The sequence below is a fragment of the Balaenoptera ricei genome, chromosome 9, assembly GCF_028023285.1.
Source record: "Balaenoptera ricei isolate mBalRic1 chromosome 9, mBalRic1.hap2, whole genome shotgun sequence".
Lineage (NCBI taxonomy): Eukaryota > Metazoa > Chordata > Mammalia > Artiodactyla > Balaenopteridae > Balaenoptera > Balaenoptera ricei.
Window position 1 is genome coordinate 20,279,396 of NC_082647.1, and position 19,794 is coordinate 20,299,189.

A 19,794-nucleotide genomic window follows, 5' to 3' on the forward strand; every position below is an offset into this window, starting at 1 on the left:
CAGTCCCACTGGGCAGTAGTAAGCAGCTCCTTGAGTTTATTATAACTTTTGGCAGGTGTGGAGATTTCTAGGTCACCAGGGAACTCTTGATTAAATTTATCCTGAAGTGCACTAATTGGTCTTTTCCACCATGCTTAGGTGGTTCCAAGGAGACACTGACCAGCTGGCAAAACTTTGCCTATTAAGATCTAGTCTCAGCTTTGCCTTCCTGAGTATTCTCATGCTTTTGTTTAAAAAAGTCACTTATTTTATCTCCTTCCCCTCTTTATTGATTTTAGTTTCTGATGAAGAATTGAAAAGAAGAGTGGCTGAGGAACTGGCATTGGAGCAGGCCAAGAAAGAATCTGAAAATCAGAAACGGTGAGCTTCATGGTGTTTGAGACAGATTTTGGCAGACTTGTCATATTTATGAAATATTTTTGGAGAGGAATGATTATAATAAGACTCATCATTTGTATTCGGCTGAACATGTATGAACGTGGCTGTTTGTGGTTTTGGATTGTGCTTGTTAAAGCCCTAGGTTATCCCCTTCCCAAACTCAATTGTAAATGACCATTTTATTTCTTGTGTATTTCTTAGTTGCATGAATAATTGAGCCCTGTTTTTTCAATATGTGAGAAGTAGTTCTTGAGGATTCTCCTGGCATTTCTCAGGCTAGGTTCTTTTAATGAATATATTTATGATTGAAAATTACATCATCTACTGTGGGTATTAAGGTTAACAGTATTGTAGCTAATAATATTATATGTTATAGATAGTACCCATGTTAATAAGTAGCACTGATTAGTAGTATGCTCACTTAAAAAAATCAAAGATGTTACAGATGAGCGTTGAAAAAACAAAATCCTCTGTAATTTCATCCTACAGAGATAACCACGCTTGAACATTTCATTCCTCTAGATTTTTTTGTATACGTCTATATTATTGTTGTCATTATTACTACTTCTACTAACAATAGCTGCTAAAAGAATGTTCACTGAAATGTTTTTGTAATAGAAAACTGGAAACAATCCAGATGCCCATCATGGAGGGCTGGATGAGTGAATTATGGTACACGGAATTTTATTACAGTGGAATATTAGACAGTCAAGTAGATCTTATGTGCTGATTCAAAAAGATGTTTAAAGGCTGTAAACTGAAAAGAAAGCAATGTTCAAAACAACATAGATAATTATTTTTTTTTGGTAAAAGTACTACTTTTTAAAGACTTAAAGTATATACTTACTCATAGAAATATGTGGATACATTTTAATTCAAGATAGAGTCAAGTGCTTCCCATCTGTGCTATTTCTGAAATTTCCATATAGCACAAAGCATTATTATTATTATATGATTATGCAAATATCTTTCACATACACAATGACTACTACCAGTAGATGGTTTGTAAGATTGTGTGTGTGTATGTGTGTGTGTGTGTGTGTGTGTTTGTTTTGGACTGCTTCACTAGTTTGGTTGAGAGAGCTAATGTAAGGAATCTTTGAATTGGATTCTAGTCTTCACTGGCTATAGGGGCTTCAGCGTATAATTTAACCTCTTTGGGCCTTAAATATTTCATCTCTAAAGTGAGGGTTTATGACATGTTCTCTAACATTTCTTCTCTTTGACGAAGTGCTAAATAAGCTAGGTCCGATTTGCCTGAAACGTGTAGAACAGGACATGAGTTTTACTGTACATTAAGACCACCATTTTTCTCAGGAAAGAGAGAAGGCTCATGGCTTAGGGTTTTAAAAATCAAGATGTAGTTAGTACTGCTAAAAGTGTCTACGCATATTTCAATAGTTTCCCACGCAGCACTTCATAATTATTTAATTGGGGTTAGGTTGATGGAGTATATAATTAGATAGTGAAGTTAAAATATTCAAAAAAATTCAGACCATTTTCATTAAGAAGCAGAGAAAATCAATGTGTTATGGTAGAATTCCTTGTCTTTGAAATTTTATTACTTTTAATTGAATTTTATTTTAATAAGGAGTTTTTGGTTAGGCCTTCATATTTACTTTGCTTATTATATTTCACATAGGAATTTTTTGTCTTCCTTTCTTCCCCTATGGTACAGGCTTTTGTTACAGTAATTCTCATGGTGGTGGGTTTTTTTTTTCCCCCTCCATGACTTAGCTCCCATTTGTTCTCCGGTTCTATGAAAGGTAAAGGGCAGATGAGATGGATAAAAGGTGCCAGTGAGGGCTGATTTCATCTCTCATGTGGACTGGGGTTGGCAGCCTAGCTGTAACCTGGGACAAATGACTATTGATAAAGAATTTATTTTCTGTCACTTTTAAGGGGAGCAGAGGGTGGTACAGCCTTTTTTATTGTTTTCTCTTAAAAAAAATGTTTTGTTTGAAGGCTTCTTCATGCAAACCTTCAGCTGTCAAATCTTGGCAAAAAGTGTGTGTCTATCTGTATGATAGCTCTCAGAAGAATCAATAGCTATTTTTTTTCTTTTTTCAACCAGAGAAGAAACTTCAGAAAAAACATTAAGAAGGTTTTCTGTGCTGTCTTTTAAAAGCAACTTTTTGGAGAAACAAAGCATTTATAGATAATTGTATCTGTTGCCTTAATTGAATAAAGCCTTGGAAGCAGTTTTAGAAAATGGTTCCTTGTGTCCTGGACTGTCAGTGGTACATGCCTGGCTTTCCAAGTCTTCTCTTTTCACCCAAGATGTACCCATAACTGTAGTTGAGTTCCTAAGCCCTTAAGATTGGGGCATAGGCACATGTAAGTGTAAGGGATCCAAGGTATGCAGAAAGGACTTCGGAAATTATTTCCATTGTGATATTTTTCTTTATAGGATAGTTATCATTTTTAACCTTTTTATTATGGGCATTTTAAAACACCTTCAAAAACAGAAGGGTACAGTGAATCCCCATGACACTGTTTCAACAATTCTTGTTTCATCTATACCCCATTCACTCCACCTATGTGGTGAATGGTAAGGAGAAGTACCAACATTTTTAATAGGTTGGTGAATTTCATGGCAGGGAAATACTCTGAAATATCTTCTGTCAGGCTAGCTTAAATAAGGACCTTGTTTCAGTTAGGTTTTTTTGGTTGAAAGACTGGAACTTAACTCTGGCCGACTTGGGAAGCAAGGACATTTTTAGAAGAATATTAGATAGTTGAAAGGAATCAAAAGGAAGACTAGAGAACCACTAGGTAGGGAAGAACTGGGTAGTACTTAAAACTTTACACAGTGAGGAAGAAGTAATTCCCCAGGATGACGGTTCCATGATAAAGGGGAAAGGATGGTGGGTGGCTGAATTTCATTGAAATGAAAATGCCATCGATTTCTAAGAAGCATTGTATTTGATGTACCACTAAGAAAAAAATTGCTGCAAATAATAACCCAGTAGTTTATATCTTAGAATTTTTTAATTGAAAGAGCTCATTAAGACTGACTTAGAATTTCTAAAAACCTATCACTTGTATGTTCATAAAAAGGAAAATGTAAGTGAAATAAATAGGTTAAGGCAGTGTTGTCAACTAGGGGAGATTTTGGTTTCCAGGGGACACATGAAAATGTCTGGAGACTTTTTTTGGCTGTCACAACTAGTTAGGTCTTACTGGCATCTAGTGGGTAGAGGCCAGGGATACTGCTAAACATTCTGTAATGCACAGGATACCCCACACCCCAAAAAAAAAACCAAACCTCACAAAAAAACAAAGAATTATCTGGCCCAAAATGTCAGTAGTGCTGATAGTGAGAAACCCAAGGTTAAGGGACTCAAAACCTGTTCATGTTGGTTCTAATTCTTCTTAATTGTTCTGTGACTCAGGGTCTTGATGTCTGTGTTTTTATCATATTCTGTGCCATCAAAACCTTGATGACACAGCATTCTGCTGTTGTACCTGGGATTTTTCCAGGCTGCTGACACCAGTTTTGCAAATTTTGCTGCTTATGCACAAGTTATGCCAACTATTCAGGACCAGGCTGGCAGACTGCAAGTGTGAGGTGCTTTCAGGCATGTGGAAACGTGGGCAGATAGGGTCCTAGAACTGTATTTCGTCAGTACAGTCTGTACATACTCTAGACCATAACCTCTGTTAAGTTGGAAATGATTTTTTTTTTTTTTTTTGAATTAGGGTATAGTTGTTTTACAATGTTGTGTTAGTTTCTGCTGTACAACAAAGTGGAGTTCCCTGTGCTATACAGCAGGTTCTCATTAGTTATCTATTTTATACATATTAGTTAGTGTATATATGTCAATTCCAATCTTCCAATTCATCCCACCCCCACTTCCTCCTTTGGTGTCCATACGTTTGTACTCTATGTCTGTGTGTCTATTTCTGCCTTGCAGACCGGTTCATCTGTACCATTTCTCTAGATTCCACATATATGTGTTAATATACAATATTTGTTTTTCTCTTTCTGACTTTGCTCTGTATGACAGTCTCTAGGTTCATCCATGTCTCTGCAGATGACCCAATTTTGTTCCTTTTTTTTTTTTAGAAAGTGCTGTCTTTTATTTATTTATTTGTATTTTTGGTTGCGTCGAGTCTTCGTTTCTGTGCGAGGGCTTTCTCTAGTTGCGGCAAGTGGGGGCCACTCTTCATCGCGGTGCGCAGGCCTCTCGCTATCGCGGCCTCTCTTGTTGTGGAGCACAGGCTCCAGACACGCAGACTCAGTAATTGTGGCTCATGGGCCAGCTGCTCCGCGGCATGTGGGATCCTCCCAGACCAGGGTTTGAACCTGTGTCCCTTGCATTGGCAGGCAGACTCTCAACCACTGCGCCACCAGGGAAGCCCCTCGTTCCTTTTTATGGTTGAGTAATATTCCGTTGTATATGTTTACCACATCTTCTTTATCCATTCGTCTGTTGATGGACATTTAGGTTGCTTCCACGACCTGGCTATTGTAAATAGTGCTGCAGTGAACATTGGGGTGCATGTGTCTTTTTGAGTTATGTTTTTCTCTGGATATATGCCCAGTAGTGGAATTGCTGTGTCTTATGGTAATTCTACTTTTAGTTTTTTAAGGAACCTCCATACTGTTCTCCATAGTGGCTGTATCAATTTACATTCCCACCAACAGTGCAAGAGTGTTCCCTTTTCTCCACACCCTCTCCAGCATTTATTGCTTGTAGATTTTTTGATGATGGCCATTCTGACCGGTGTGAGATGATACGTCATTGTAGTTTTGATTTGCATTTCTCTAATAATTAGTGATGTTGAGCAGCTTTTCATATGCCTCTTGGCCATCTGAATGTCTTCTTTGGAGAAATGTCTATTTAGGTCTTTTGCCCATTTTTTTATTGGGTTTTATTTTTTTTTAATATTGAGCTGCATGAGCTGTTTGTATATTTTGGAGATTGATTCATTTGCAAATATTTTCTCCCATTCTGAGGGTTGTCTTTTTGTCTTGTTTATGGTTTACTTAGCTGTGCAGAAGCTTTTAAGTTTCATTAGGTCCCATTTGTTTATTTTTGTTTTTATTTCCATTACTCTAGAAGGTGGGTCAAAAAGGGTCTTGTTGTGATTTATGTCAAAGAGTGTTCTTCCTACGTTTTCCTCTAGGAGTTTTATAGTGTCTGGCCTTTAATCCATTTTGAGTTTATTTTTGTGTATGGTGTTAGAGAGCGTACTAATTTCATTCTTTTACATGTAGCTGTCCAGTTTTCCCAGCACCACTTATTGAAGAGACTGTCCTTTCTCCATTGTATATCCTTGCCTCCTTTGTCATAGATTAGTTGATCATAGGTACGTGGGTTTATCTCTGGGCTTTCTATTCTGTTCCATTGATCTGTGTTTCTGTTTTTGTGCCAGTACCATACTGTCTTGATTACTGTAGCTTTGTAGTATAGTCGGAAGTCAGGGAGCCTGATTCCTTCAGCTCCGTTTTTTTTTTTTTTTTCCTCACAAGATTGCTTTGGCTATTTGGGGTCTTTTGTGTCTCCATACAAATTTTAAGATTGTTTGTTCTAGTTCTGCGAAAAATGCCATTGGTAATTTGGTAGGAATTGCACTGAATCTGTAGGTTGCGTTGGGTAGTATAGTCATTTTCACAGTATTGATTCTTCCAATTCAAGAACATGGTATATCTCTCCATCTGTTTGTGTCATCTTTGATTTCTTTCATCAGTGTCTTACAGTTTTCTGAGTACAGGTCTTTTACCTCCTTAGGTAGGTTTATTCCTAGGTATTTTATTCTTTTTGTTGCAGTGGTGAATGGGATTGTTTCCTTAATTTCTCTTTCTGATATTTCATTGTTAGTGTATAGGAGTGCAAGAGATTTCTGTGCATTAATTTTGTATCTTGCAGCTTTACCAAATTCATCGATTAGCTCTAGTAGTGTTCTAGTGGCATCTTTAGGATTTTCTATGTATAGTATCATGTCATCTGCAAACAGTGACAGTTTTACTTCTTTTACAATTTGTATTCCTTTTATTTCTTTTTTATTAAAATAAATTTATTTTTATTTATTTATTTTTGGCTGCATTCAGTCTTCGTTGCTGCGCGCAGGCCTTCTCTGGTTGCGGCGAGTGGGGGCTACTCTTTGTTGTGGTGCACGGGCTTCTCATTGTGGTTGCTTTTCTTGTTGCAGAGCACAGGCTCTAGGTGCACAGGCTACAGTAGTTTTGGCACACGGGCTCAGTAGTTGTGGCTTGCGGGCTCTAGAGCACAGGCTCAGTAGTTGTGGTGCACGGGCTTAGTTGCTCCGTGGCATGTGGGATCTTCCTGGACTAGGGCTCAAACCTGTGTCCCCTGCATTGGCAGGCAGATTCTTAACCACTGCACCACCAGGGAAGTCCCCTTTTATTTCTTTTTCTTCTCTGATTGCTGTGGCTAGGACTTGCAAAAGTATGTTGAATAATAGTGGCAAGAGTGGACATCCTTGTCTTGTTCCTGATCTTAGAGGAAATGCTTTCAGTTTTTCACCATTGAGAATGATGTTTGCTGTGGGTTTGTCGTATATGGCCTTTATTATGTTGAGGTAGGTTCCCTCTATGCCCACTTTCTGGAGAGTTTTTATCATAAATGGGTGTTGAATTTTGTCGAAAACTTTTTCTGCATCTATTGAGATGATCATATGGTTTTTATTCTTCAACTTGTTACTATGGTGTAGCACATTGATTGATTCGCGTATATTGAAGAATCTTTGCGTCCCTGGGATAAATCCCACTTGATCATGGTGTCTGATCCTTTTAATGTGTTGTTGGATTTTGTTTGCTAGTATTTTGTTGAGGATTTTTGCATCTGTATTCATCAGTGATATTGGTCTGTAATTTTCTTTTTTTGTAGTGTCTTTTTCTGGTTTTGGTATCAGGGTGATGGTGGCCTCATAGAATGAGTTTGGGAGTGTTCCTTCCTCTGCAATTTTTTGGAAGAGTTTGAGAAGGATGGGTGTTAGCTCTTCTCTAAATGTTTGATAGAATTCACCTGTGAAGCCATCTGGTCCTGGACTTTTGTTTGTTGGAAGATTTTTAATCACAGTTTCAATTTCATTACTTGTGATTGGTCTGTTCATATTTTCTATTTCTTCCTGGTTCAGTCTTGGGAGGTTATACCTTTCTAAGAATTTGTCCATTTCTTCCAGGTTGTCCATTTTATTGGCATAGAGTTGCTTGTAGTAGTCTCTCATGATCCTTTGTATCTCTACAGTGTCTGTTGTAACTTCTCCTTTTTCATTTCTGATTTTATTGATTTGAGTCCTCTCCCTGTTTTTCTTGATGAGTCTGGCTAAAGGTTTATCAATTTTGTTTATCTTCTCAAAGAAACAGCTTTTAGATTTATTGATCTTTGCTATTGTTTTCTTTGTTTCTATTTCATTTATTTCTGCTCTGATATTCATGATTTCTTTCTTTCTACTAACTTTGGGGTTTTTTTGTTTTTCTTTCTCTAGGTCCTTTAGGTGTAAGGTTAGATTGTTCATTTGAGATTTTTCTTGCTTCTTGAGGTAGGATTGTATTGGTATAAACTTCCTTCTTAGAACTGCTTTAGCTGCATCCTGTAGGTTTTGGGTCATTGTGTTTTTATTGTCATTTGTCTCTAGGTATTTTTTGATTTCCCCTTTGATTTCTTCAGTGATCTCTTGGTTATTTAGTAGCATATTGTTTACCCTCCATGTGTTTGTGTTTTTTACAGTTTTTTTCCTGTAATTGATTTCTAATCTCATAGCACTGTGGTCGGAAAAGATGCTTGATAGGATTTCAGTTTTCTTAAATTTACCAAGGTTTGATTTGTGACCTAAGATGTGATCTGTCCTGGAGAATGTTCCATGTGCACTTGAGAACAAAGTGTATTCTTCCACTTTCAGGTCGAATGTCCTATAAATATCAATTAAATCTGTCTGGTCTATTGTGTCATTTAAAGCTTGTGTTTCCTTATTTATTTTCTCTGGATAATCTGTCCATTGTTGTAAGTGGGGTGTTAAAGTCCCCCACTATTATTGTGTTACTGTCAATTTCCCCTTTTATGGCTGTTAGCATTTGCCTTATATATTGAGGTGCTCCTATGTTGGGTGCATAAATATTTATAATTGTTATGTTTTCTTCTTGGATTGATCCCTCCATCATTATCTAGTGTCCTTCCTTATCTCTTGTAACAGTCTTTATTTTAAAGTCTATTTTATCTGATATGAGTATTGCTACTCCAGCTTTCTTTTGATTTCCATTTGCATGAATTATCTTTTTTCATCCCCTTACTTTCAGTCTGTATGTGTCCCTTGGTCTGAAGTGGGTCTCTTGTAGATAGCATATATATGGGTGTTGTTTTTGTATTCATTCAGCCAGTCATTGTCTTTTGGTTGGAGTATTTAATCCATTCACATTTCGGGTAATTATCTGGAAATGATTTCTTGGGTGTCTTCCTCATCTCCTGCCTAATTCAGAAATCCTTTTACAGCATCTCTGACTGGTCATGCCACACACATTTAGAACCCATTCAGAAATCATTTAAACTGAAGATACTTTATTAGGCCATTTAGAGTTTACCTGAACTCCTTTAAGTTTCCACTTCTTTATTTTTCATTTATTTTTTAAATTGAAGTATAGTTGATTTACAATGTTGTATTAATTTATGCTGTACAGCAAAGTGATTCAGTTATACATATATACATTCTTTTTTATATTATTTTCCATTATGGTTTATCACAGGACATTGAATATAGTTCCCTGTGCTGCATAGTAGGACGTTGTTGTATATCCGAGTTTCCACTTCTTTAAAACTAATTTGCAAATGTGGCCTAATAAAATTTGCTTTCGAGGAGGAGGTTTCTACTAGGGCCACAGCGACGACATAATTAATTGTAAGCACTATGACTGTATAGGTTATATTCTTATTTCTATAGAACATTTACACATGGAATCTCAATTCAGTTTATCTTAGATCTTATTCTGTTTTATGAGAATCTTGAGTGATTTGATGCCTTCCAAAATCACTGACATAAATTCAGTACACACACTAAAATTGTTGGATCTAATTTGGAATCCTACGTTTGCTTATCACAACATATAATGGATGGAATAGTTGTTTGGTGTATTGAGAGTCAAGAGCAAATTAAATGCCCGTGCCAGCAGTCTGTTTTTGCTGTGATACTCTATTGTGTGTTTTGGATTATAGCTGACCATATGTGTTGCAACTATAGCAGGCCAGTATAGCAAGGATGCAATATGCTACAGTTTGAGTATAGACTTTTAAAATGTGATTTACTTCTCTCCTGTGCCCTACCTCCAAAAGTCAGTCTCTGACAGCAAGAAAAATGTGACTACTTCTGACCTCTGACCTTTGGCATTTGAATTTCTATACCTATAAAGTCAAGTGAAAGTTGCCTCCATTTTAATAACCTTTTTCAAGAAGCCAAGAAGAAAGGGAATAGCTACTTGATGTTGTAACTAGCTGTATGTCAACCAAGATTACTTGCTTGCTGTTTTTAGGTGGATGTTAGTTGAGATTTTACCCCATTTTTAATTACTTGAACAATTACATTAGATTTGTGAGACTCAAAATAATTTGGTTTAATAAATTAGTCATAAATTTTATCAGCTGTGTGGTTAAGTTAGAGTATAGCACAGTCCATTTATTTTTCCATTTATCACATCAAATAAGGACTTATATCATCAAATAAAGGCTTAAAACTTGTTTGTATCAATACTTCTTAGTTTCTCATAGTAAAGGTGAAATTCATAGGGATGGTGTCTTCTGTTTAAATCCACTATATATAATAATTCATTTTAATTTTATTATTTGATATTATTTGCCTTTGGAGGAAAAAGCTGAAAAAGGAAGGAGGAAAGAATCCAATATAGAAAAACAGTGTTTGGGGGGCTTAGTGTCACATTGAAAATACATAATGTAAGAAATCATCTACCTAGTGTGGTATCTTTCACATGGTAAACTCTCACAAATATTTGTTCAATTGAATGATTGAATGAATCATTCGGACTGGAAAATCTTGACAGTCTCCTGGGAAGGGCAGTCTACTCTGTATACATATGCATATACATTTCACATTATGTTAAATACAAAAAAACTATGCTTTTAAAAATCAGACATTAACCAAGGACTATAGATACTAGAGACTTGTTATAAATCTTTGTTTCAAATGAGTGTAGTGTTAAACGTTGTTTTCTAGTCATTGACACATATTACACAGTTGTTAGGAAATTACATACCTTCAACCTGCAAGTCATCTCTAGGTATATAGTAATTAAAAAAAAATACCAACTTTCAGGGAACAAGTTCTGTTGATCCACTAATATTTATCAGTGGCTTTTATCATAAAAATGTAGTTTTTAAGTGACCTTAAAAGATCAGTTAGCATGAATCTCACTTCTAATTTACAAATATTTGCAAAGAAGGTGATTACAGAAGTTTGTACCCTGCTGTGTTGTGAGCAGATTCCCCAGTGTCTGGCTCCAGTAGGGGCAGTGGATGGTTGATAGGCGTTATCTGGAAAATATTTCTTTATCTGCTCTGGCATATAAGAGATCCTTCTGTAGTATAAAAATCCCAATATATTAGATTAATTATTTTATTAACCTCATTAAAGCTGTTTTTTTTTTTTTTTTAAAATGCATGTTGTGTTGCTGTGGTTTCATTCCTTTAACTTTTCTATTCCATTCTGCTTAAAAGTAAAGCCCTAACTCGTTTGGAATGTAATAGGTCACATCCTAACCACCCAGTACTTTTCACTGGGAGATGACTGGACGTGCTATGTATGTGCTAAGTATTGGAATCTTTAGCCATCTGCTACTTTCATCTTTTTTCTTCAAGTGGCACTTTTCTATTTTTAATAGAGACAAGTGCTTTCTTTAACCAACAATTACAGAAGGTTGAATTATCCAGTCTGTGTTTTATTCACATCTCTTTACTTTTTCCAAATCCAGTTTTCTTTCCTATTGATGTTATGCTGTTGTAGACTCCTACCCTGAATTCTGTTTGAGAAGCTATTTTTACATGTAGGGCTATTAAACCTGGAAAACCAGAATCAATCAAGCATGCTGTAGAAATCTGTAACTTTTTTTATTGGTTGTAATAGCAGCTGTGATGTTCAACCACTTCTTGTTCAGATGTTTCTTTTGACAGTAATTACAGTGTTTTCTCTCATGAAGCAAGTGTTTGAAGTAATTTGTGCCAAAGCTGGTTTCTGCATTTGGAAGTTTCTAGGAGTTGGTTTCTGAGTGTCCTGTAGTTGTTGTAGTTCTTGTTGAAGTTTCTCCATTACCCAGAACAATCTCAGGGGGAGCGGACATTGCAATATACTCTGTAAATCATTTATTATTCTTCACATAAACTATTAATGTTTCTTGTCAGTGTTATCACTGTTTTATAAAAACAGATGACTCAAGTAGACATATGTAAAGTTTTCCGTCAGCAGTGGAAGCAGGACTTGAATTGGGCTGCCTGCCCCAGAGCCCTGTACTCTGTTGCTGAGGTGATAGAATCATATTGTGTCTCATCACCCTGTAAACATTTATTCAAAGGAAACCCGACAGAACTCTGATACAAAACTGCTTCAAGTGCCATCTGGTTAGAGCTAGGACTAGGGATTTAGAGCTCTGTCAGCCATTTCCCCCACCTTTTCCCTTCCTAGAAACCTGGGAAGCATAGGGCTTAGTTTGAGAAACTTCTGGTCAGAATAATTTTCTCTCACATTGGGACACTTCATTTGTGAGGAGTAAACTTTTCTTTTCCAAACAGCATTTGTTGGAGAGACTCAGTTCAGTTTCCGTTTTAGAAGGTGAGTGGGCAGTGGCCTCATGTCCATTTCCTTGCGTCCAGAAGTCCGTACTTATGGACAGTGGTCCATGTAGGCTGGGCCTTACCCTGCTGAGCCCTCAGTCCTGGGCCTTCTGGGAACCATCTGCTGATCCTGCTGGTGATGAATGCCTTGTTAGGAGGAGGGTAGCAGGATGAGACCCTCCTTTGGCAGTTCCCTCCTCAACTGGGGAGAAATACACAGGGTTCTCCTCTTCCTCTCCTGACCTCAACAGGTTTGCCAGTAGAGCCTCTAGCTGTAAAGGAGTGCGGGCAACATAGTTATAATTCAGATGTAAATTTTATCTCAGCATTATAATATTTCTAAACATTGGCACATTTCCGTGTTTAAGTAAACCTCCCGCACCCTTTCCTGGTTGCAGAAAACCCTTAAAAACGAGTAGCTCATCTTAAGTTTCTGATAAATATTTTTTTGAGAGAACCAATATTATTTTGCATCCCATTCTTATCCAGAGCAGCTGTCATTTGTCTTTGATGAAAACTTTCTTCACAGTTCATAGATGGCATACACATAGAATAACACACACTGGGGTCACATTATGTTATGAAAACCATTTCGGAGTACAGGACCCATGTGCCTAACTGAAATGAAAACATTAAGAAAATAATAGGTGTTGGATTCTTGTATTTTCTGAGCACTTTATATATTTTAACTCACTTCATCCTCACAACACCTCTACTGTCTGCACTTTATAAGTGAGGAAAGTGAGAGGTAAAGAAGAAGCTTACCCAAGGTCATATCTGGTAAGTGGAGAGCCTGGGGTTTGAACTGAAGTCTCTGTCAAGTTCATGCACTTCACCATCCTGCAGTATTACCTTTCTCTGTGTATAGGGAATACTCTCTTTAAAGTTTTTCATTTACAATTGTGAGAAGAGGTAACAAACATTTGCTTGGGCTTTCACCTCTAAACCATTAGTAAATAAAAGATCTCTTAGAAATGATCTCGATTGTGTGCTCCTGGTTATTAGGTCTGTGTAGCTGCTCTGGATGATATTTTTAAAACTTCCTTTATCTTAGTACCAAAATCTTTTGAGAATTTGTGTTTAAAGTTAATATTCTTTATTCACGTTGGCTATAACTCACTATTAAATGCTCGTTTGTGTCCACGTTTTCAGTGATGGTGGCACTTTGAATTTCTTGTTAGCTTAAGATTGGGACATTTTTCTTAATAGCACAGCAGGGGCGGGGTGTGTGGAAGCCGATGGGGCCCTGCCTCGTGAACTTTGGAGGCGAGTGCTGCTTCCTGTCAGTGAGGCACACACGTGCCCAGTAGTGCTCTGCAGAGTTCTCTGGAGCAGTCGGGCCCTTCCCCTGTGCGGGAAGCAGTAAAGAGGCACAGCGCTTACTTTAATAGACGATCGTGAAGTGGAAATTATTTTGGATTTCTCCTTCTGTATTCATCCTTAGCCTTTTTTTTTTTTAAAGAGACTTGGACTCATTTTCTTATTTTGTATTGGTTGTGTTGCTTCACTTGTTGGGCTTTGGTTTGTAGTATTTGTTACTATTTATTTGCCTTTTATGTGATAGAGTATTTTGATGTTGTCGCATTTAGTCCACAAACTGACATGTTTTTAAATCAATGAAAAAAATCTAGCTGCTGGGACAGTGTGATTTTGGAACTCAAATATGGAATTCCTCCCCTGAGTAATGTGCAGCTAGCACAGGGGCAGTTTATTAGTTATATACTATTTACAGTTGTTTCCTTACACATACACTATGTAGCTCCTCCAGGCTTAAACCAGTTCATTTGGAAATTTTTTCAAGTTACTCCACTGAAATGATTTTAGTGTGATTTTTGGCATCAAGTATAACGTATAAAAATAGAGGTTAATCCTGTAAATGTTTCAGTTAATGATTTAAATTTGAGTTCCTTCACAACTTCTTAGAATAGCTCTCTTAAATTCTTCCTTTCCTGGTGCCATTTTGTGAATGATTATTAGAGTAAAACAAAAATCCCTTAAAAAAATCCATAGATTACAGTTTTGCTTTCCTGATAGGTTGATGGATTAAAACCAAACCAAATCAAAACAAAACCAAAAAAGTCACTTGAAACCACTAATTTAATATGGGAAATGTCTATTAATTTAAAAACCATTACCCAACAGTTTCTGCAATTTTCATTATTGCTACAGAATGTGGTAGGTTTGATCTAGAAAGGTCATTCCTCAAACTACTGAAAACATGGATAATGTTGATTTATTTTAAAAAATTACAAAAGAAATATATATCAAATTCAGATAATATACAAGCATAACAAGCATAAAAAGTCATCTTTCCCCTTCTGCTCCATTACCCTGCTCTTCCCCCTTAAAATCATTCACATATTTTACCCTAAGGGAAATGTATTCTTAACAGTGTTTTATATAGTTTGTTTTTTAAACAAAATGAGATTGAAGTAATAATGTTGTATAGCTTGTTTTTTTTTCCCCACCCATATAGTGTGGTCCTCTCCCTATGTGCAGAATAAGCAGATCTTGAGCAGACTTAAAATCTGATGATATACACTATTTAAGAAGACTTTACCTAAGAAGTAATACTAATAGCAGTAACATTTAATAATAAGCAATAATAAGTAGTAATAGTAGCTAACAGTTTTTGAATGCTTTCTTTGTCCCAGGCACTGGTCCAAGCACTTTGCACGTAATGATCATTTAATCCTCACAGCAACCCTATGAGGCAGGTTCTGATCTGCTGGTACCCTCACTTCATAGATGAGGTGGCTGAAACACAGATTCATACTTGCTTCTAGTCACATACCCAGAAAATAGAGGAGTTGGGATTTGAACCCAAGCTGTCTGGAACCTGAAGCCACACTCATCATCGCTCTGCTAGACTGTATCTCAGAGGCTATATTGTTTTCTGGTCCAACAGGGAGGCTACCTATTATATGTTAGTATGAATGCTGTATCTGAGGCTCTTTTGAGGTGTTTTACTGAAGATTTATGTTTTTCAGGTTTTAGTACAATTTTGCCTTGATTGTGGAGCTCACTAAATAAGGAATTTAGTTTTGAAAAGAATTCACAATGAAGGGATTTTTGGGGCATTTTTGTTTTTTTAAATTCACATGACTATATTTTGAAATACAACTGTCAAAATACTGTCAAATAGTGGGTGAAAGTTAATATTTCTGTGGATTTTGCTCTAAAATGTTAGAAATTGTGTATTTCTTTATGAATATACCTGTCAACTGTATAATTCAGTTTTTATAGTCTTAGAGAAAAGGAGCCCAAACTATTGTCCAAGTGAGTTTCTGTAACTTAACTTGTTTGTACAGCCCCAGGTAGATTTGACTTAGAAAGCACTTTCCTCAGACTACTGAAAACTTAGTCTAACAAATTGAGAGTAACATCAGAACTTTGATTATTGATTATTCTTGCTCCCTCCTTCTTGCCTTTATGTTTCTGCTTTTAAAATATATTGCAAATTCATGACTCTCACCCATTTCTTTCCTTACTTAGTCTAAGCCAGCTGGTTCTCACCTGAGGGGGATTTTGCCCCCTCTCCCCAACGCCGCCTCCACGGGTCATTTGGCCACATCTGGGGGCCTTTAAGGTTGTCACCACTTGGAGGATGCTTCTGGCATCTGTCTAGTGGGTAGAGGCCAGGGATGCTATTAAACATCCTCCAACACAGGGCAGCCCCCCACAGCAAAGAATTGTTTCGTCCAAATGTCAGTAGTGCCGTGGATGAGAAACCCTGGTCTAAGTCATTGTCATTTCTCACTTGAGCTACTGTAAAGTCTCCATGCAGGGAGCCAGTCCTGTCCCCCAGATCCTGCTCTCCACAAAGCAGTGTTAGTGTGCTTTAAAAAATGCATTTGGAATCATCGCAGTTTATTTGCTTAAAATCCTTTAATGGCATTTCATTAGATTTAGCATAAAATCCAGATCTTTCCCTTGATCTTCTGGTCCTCTGCTGCCCTTTATGTTTATACACTCGGGCCTCATCTCCTACCACCCTCCCATTTTAGGTTTCAGCTGTAGCAGCTGCCAAACCTGTTTGTGCCTGCATAGTTCTTTGCCTAGAATACTTGTATTTCATATTTTGCATGGCTGACTCCCTCTTGCTATTTAGGGTTCTTCTCAAATAACCCCGCAGAGAGGCTTTCCCTGATGGCTTTATTTAGTCATTCTCTTTCCTGTCCTCTCACTGTAGCTGTCCTTTCTCTGCCTTGTTTCTTTAGCACTTTATCTGTTTATTGACTGTCTCCTCCAACTGGAATATAAAGGTCTCTGAGGGCAAAACTCGTTGTCATATAGTAAGTGCCAACAGGAATGCATCACTAAATGACAACAGTACTTTATGGTTGTGGTAAATAGATTAAAATGGGATAGACTTTGTCCAAAAGGAAAAAGAGGCAAGAGCATCATATGACTACAGCAACTACCATTGAATGATTGCCTACTGTTTACCATGTGCTGTGCTGGTACATGTGTATACACTGGCTCCGAACTTGCCAAGAGTCTTCTGACGAGGCCTGCCTTAGCCTAGGTGGTAGCCTGTAAGATGATGCCCCTCGCATTACATTCCCCCAGACCCAAAGCTGAGTGATACCCGCCCCCCACACACCCTCGCAACTGAGGAGAAATGGCTGTGGTAGCTCTGCTCTCTGTGGGTTTATTTTACAATCAGAATGCCACTGGGAGAGGCTAAATCCCTGGCCCAAGGCTGTGCTACTGACCAAAGCCAGCCTCAGGATTTAAGCCCAGTTCTCTTTTACTCCAAGCCCACGCCTCTTTCCCAACACTTCAAGTTTTCTTGGTTCTTAGGGAGCAGCTGCAGTTCACATCTTCCCTGCCTAGCAGGCTTGGTTGGCGTCCATTTTTTGATAGGGGGACTGCATTTTTAACTCCAGAGGCAACAGTTTCTCTGGTTTCTGGTGACTTAGGCAGAAATAATCTATTTTTCTGTCTTGTCCTGAGATGGTTGCTTAGTGTTGTCTGAAAGTAAAAAACTGACATTATGAGAATATAATCTGGGCTTTGGACTGTTTTTATTGGCAACCAAAAACATAGAATTTGTAACTAGGAACATGTAAAATATATACTGTGTCATGCATTCATATTTATTTATTTATAAAAAATATTTGGGGCTTCCCTGGTGGCGCAGTGGTTGAGAATCTGCCTGCTAATGCAGGGGACACGGGTTCGAGCCCTGGTCTGGGAAGATCCCACATGCCACGGAGTAGCTGGGCCCGTGAGCCACAACTACTGAGCCTGCTGCGCGTCTGGAGCCTGTGCCCCGCAACGGGAGGGGCCGCGATAGTGAAAGGCCTGCGCACCGCGATGAAGAGCGGTCCCCGCACCGCGATGAAGAGTGGCCCCCGCTTGCCGCAACTGGAGAAAGCCCTCGCACGAACCGAAGACCCAACACAGCCAATAAATAAATAAATAAATAAATAAAGTAGTTATAAAAAAAAAAAAAAAAAAAAAAAAATATTTGTTTATTTTGGCTGCATCAGGTCTTAGTTGCGGCACGCAGGATCTTTGTTGAGGCATGCAGGATCTAGTTCCCTGACCAGGGTTTGAACCCCGGCCCCCTGCATTGGGAGTGTGGAGTCTTACCCACTGGACCACCAGGGAAGTCCCTGCATTCATATTTATTTATTTATTTATTTATTTAGTTAGTTAGTTATTTTTGGCTGCATCAGGTCTTTGTTGCTGCACGCGGGTTTTCTCCAGCTGCGGCGAGCGGGGGCTACTCCTCATTACGGTGCACGGGCTTCTCATTGCGGTGGCTTCTCTTGTTGCGCAACACAGGCTCTGGGCTCATAGGCTTCAGTAGTTGTGGCACGCGGGCTCAGTAGTTGTGGCTCGCGGGCTCTAGAGCACAGGCTCAGTAGTTGTGGCACATGGGCTTAGTTGCTCCGTGGCATGTGGGATCTTCCCGGACCAGGGCTCGAACCCGTGTCCCCTGCATCAGCAGGCAGATTCTTAACCACTATGCCATGAGGGAAGCCCATGCGTTCATATTTATATGAGACTGGACCAGAATGTGATTTATCTGTCTTTGAGCCTTGAAAGTTGGGACAGAAGTCAGGAAGCCTGTACCTCTGATTAGTTCCCATGAATCCTGTCGATGGCATCAACTTTTCCTTTGAACATTTGGTCCTTTAAGTTCAAGAGGAACCAGGAGTCACATGGATTTGTATATTGAAAATCTGCATCCATTACCTGGTGTGGTGAGAGTTTTTAGTTGAAACCTGAACTTATTCCGCTTTCTTTGGCCTTCCTGCCTCCCAGGAATCAGTGCTCGCCCAAGGTACCAGGGGAGGCAAAAGCCCAGGGCGGCCTGTGATGGCAGATTGTTCTGAGTTTCAGCATTCCTGTACCGTCTGTGAGTTGAACATTGCCTTGTGCTTCATCCTCTCTTGTATCTATCCTCCACTACCTTTAAATGTTTTTTGAGTTTTTTTTTTTTTTTTTTTTTCATTTTCTAGCAGCTTTTCATAGGAATGACACACTCAGCAAACTCAGCCTTAGACAGCCTTTTGCAGACAAGAACAACACATTCACCAGTCAGGGAACAAAGTGAGAGAAAAATGAAGAACAATATTAGAAAAGAACCCTTTGGGAAGCTGCACAAAAATGTTATATTAAAATCGATCCCAGGGCTTGACCTTTTATGGTAGTGTATATTTTAAAGCCTTCTATTGATTCTCTTTTAATAACATGTTTATTCTAGTTTACTGACAGAATCCTAGGGGGAATACAAAAAGAAAAGAACAGATTCTTTATTATGATGGTCATTTAAATTTGTCTTGGGCATTTTTTATGTCTGACTAGTGTTATCTTTATGTATTTAACGTACATCATTCTTTCTCAGTATGATACTGAGAGATGTTATAAAGGTGGGAGAGTGATTTTTAAATCTACTTTTATTGAAAATATGCTTAGCCTTGCTGTTACAAGGCTTGCCCCTCCACCCCCCGAATTAGAATTTCTTGCTTTTCTGCATGTTTGTAGAAGACAGAAGAGTCTTCATTTTGATTTATTTTTTTTTTTCCTAATCCTGCAAACCATCAGTAGTCTAAACTGCCGTGTCTGGGAACGTTTGGTGACAGTTCTGTGCCTGAAGACAGTTGTCTTTTACTGTATAACTAATGCAAAATGTGGAAGAAAAGGCAATCTCCGTACCTGACCCTTCTGACCACCCAATCTGGTCATTTCAAAGACAGAAATATTCATTGCTTTTCACAGTGAGGGGCCGTTTGTACTTCCCTTAGGAAGGCAGTCCTCTTAAGAGTTTTGTGCAGTCATGAATTGATGGCACTGTGTGCTCATCTCCTCCAGTTTTCTTCCATTAGGAAAAAAACAGGATTAATTTTCTTACCTCATTCAGATGATTTTCCCCAACATACAGATATTAAGAGGTATCCAGAACAGCAGGAAGGATTTGAAAGATACACCTGGAAAGGTTATCCTGTAAATGGCAAATTAAGTGAGATTCTGCCTGTAGAACATCACGTTAATAGGCTTGGGGAGAAGTAGGATGCTTGGATCTAATTCACGGCTTTAATATGATAGTCCTGTTGTTTATGGGACATCTGATATCACATGTTGAGAAGCCAGACAGCAATTC

The 19,794-nt window shown here is 38.2% G+C and overlaps 1 protein-coding gene across 1 annotated transcript in view; it reads left to right on the top strand.

Moving 5' to 3' along the window:
* Window positions 1-19,794, top strand: part of CHCHD3 (coiled-coil-helix-coiled-coil-helix domain containing 3) — a 279,252-nt gene that overhangs the window by 58,909 nt on the left and 200,549 nt on the right. Inside the window, exon 3 of the mRNA XM_059933355.1 lies at window positions 279-360. Within this exon, the coding sequence (XP_059789338.1) occupies window positions 279-360 (82 nt within the window). The remainder of the gene's footprint in view (window positions 1-278; window positions 361-19,794) is intronic.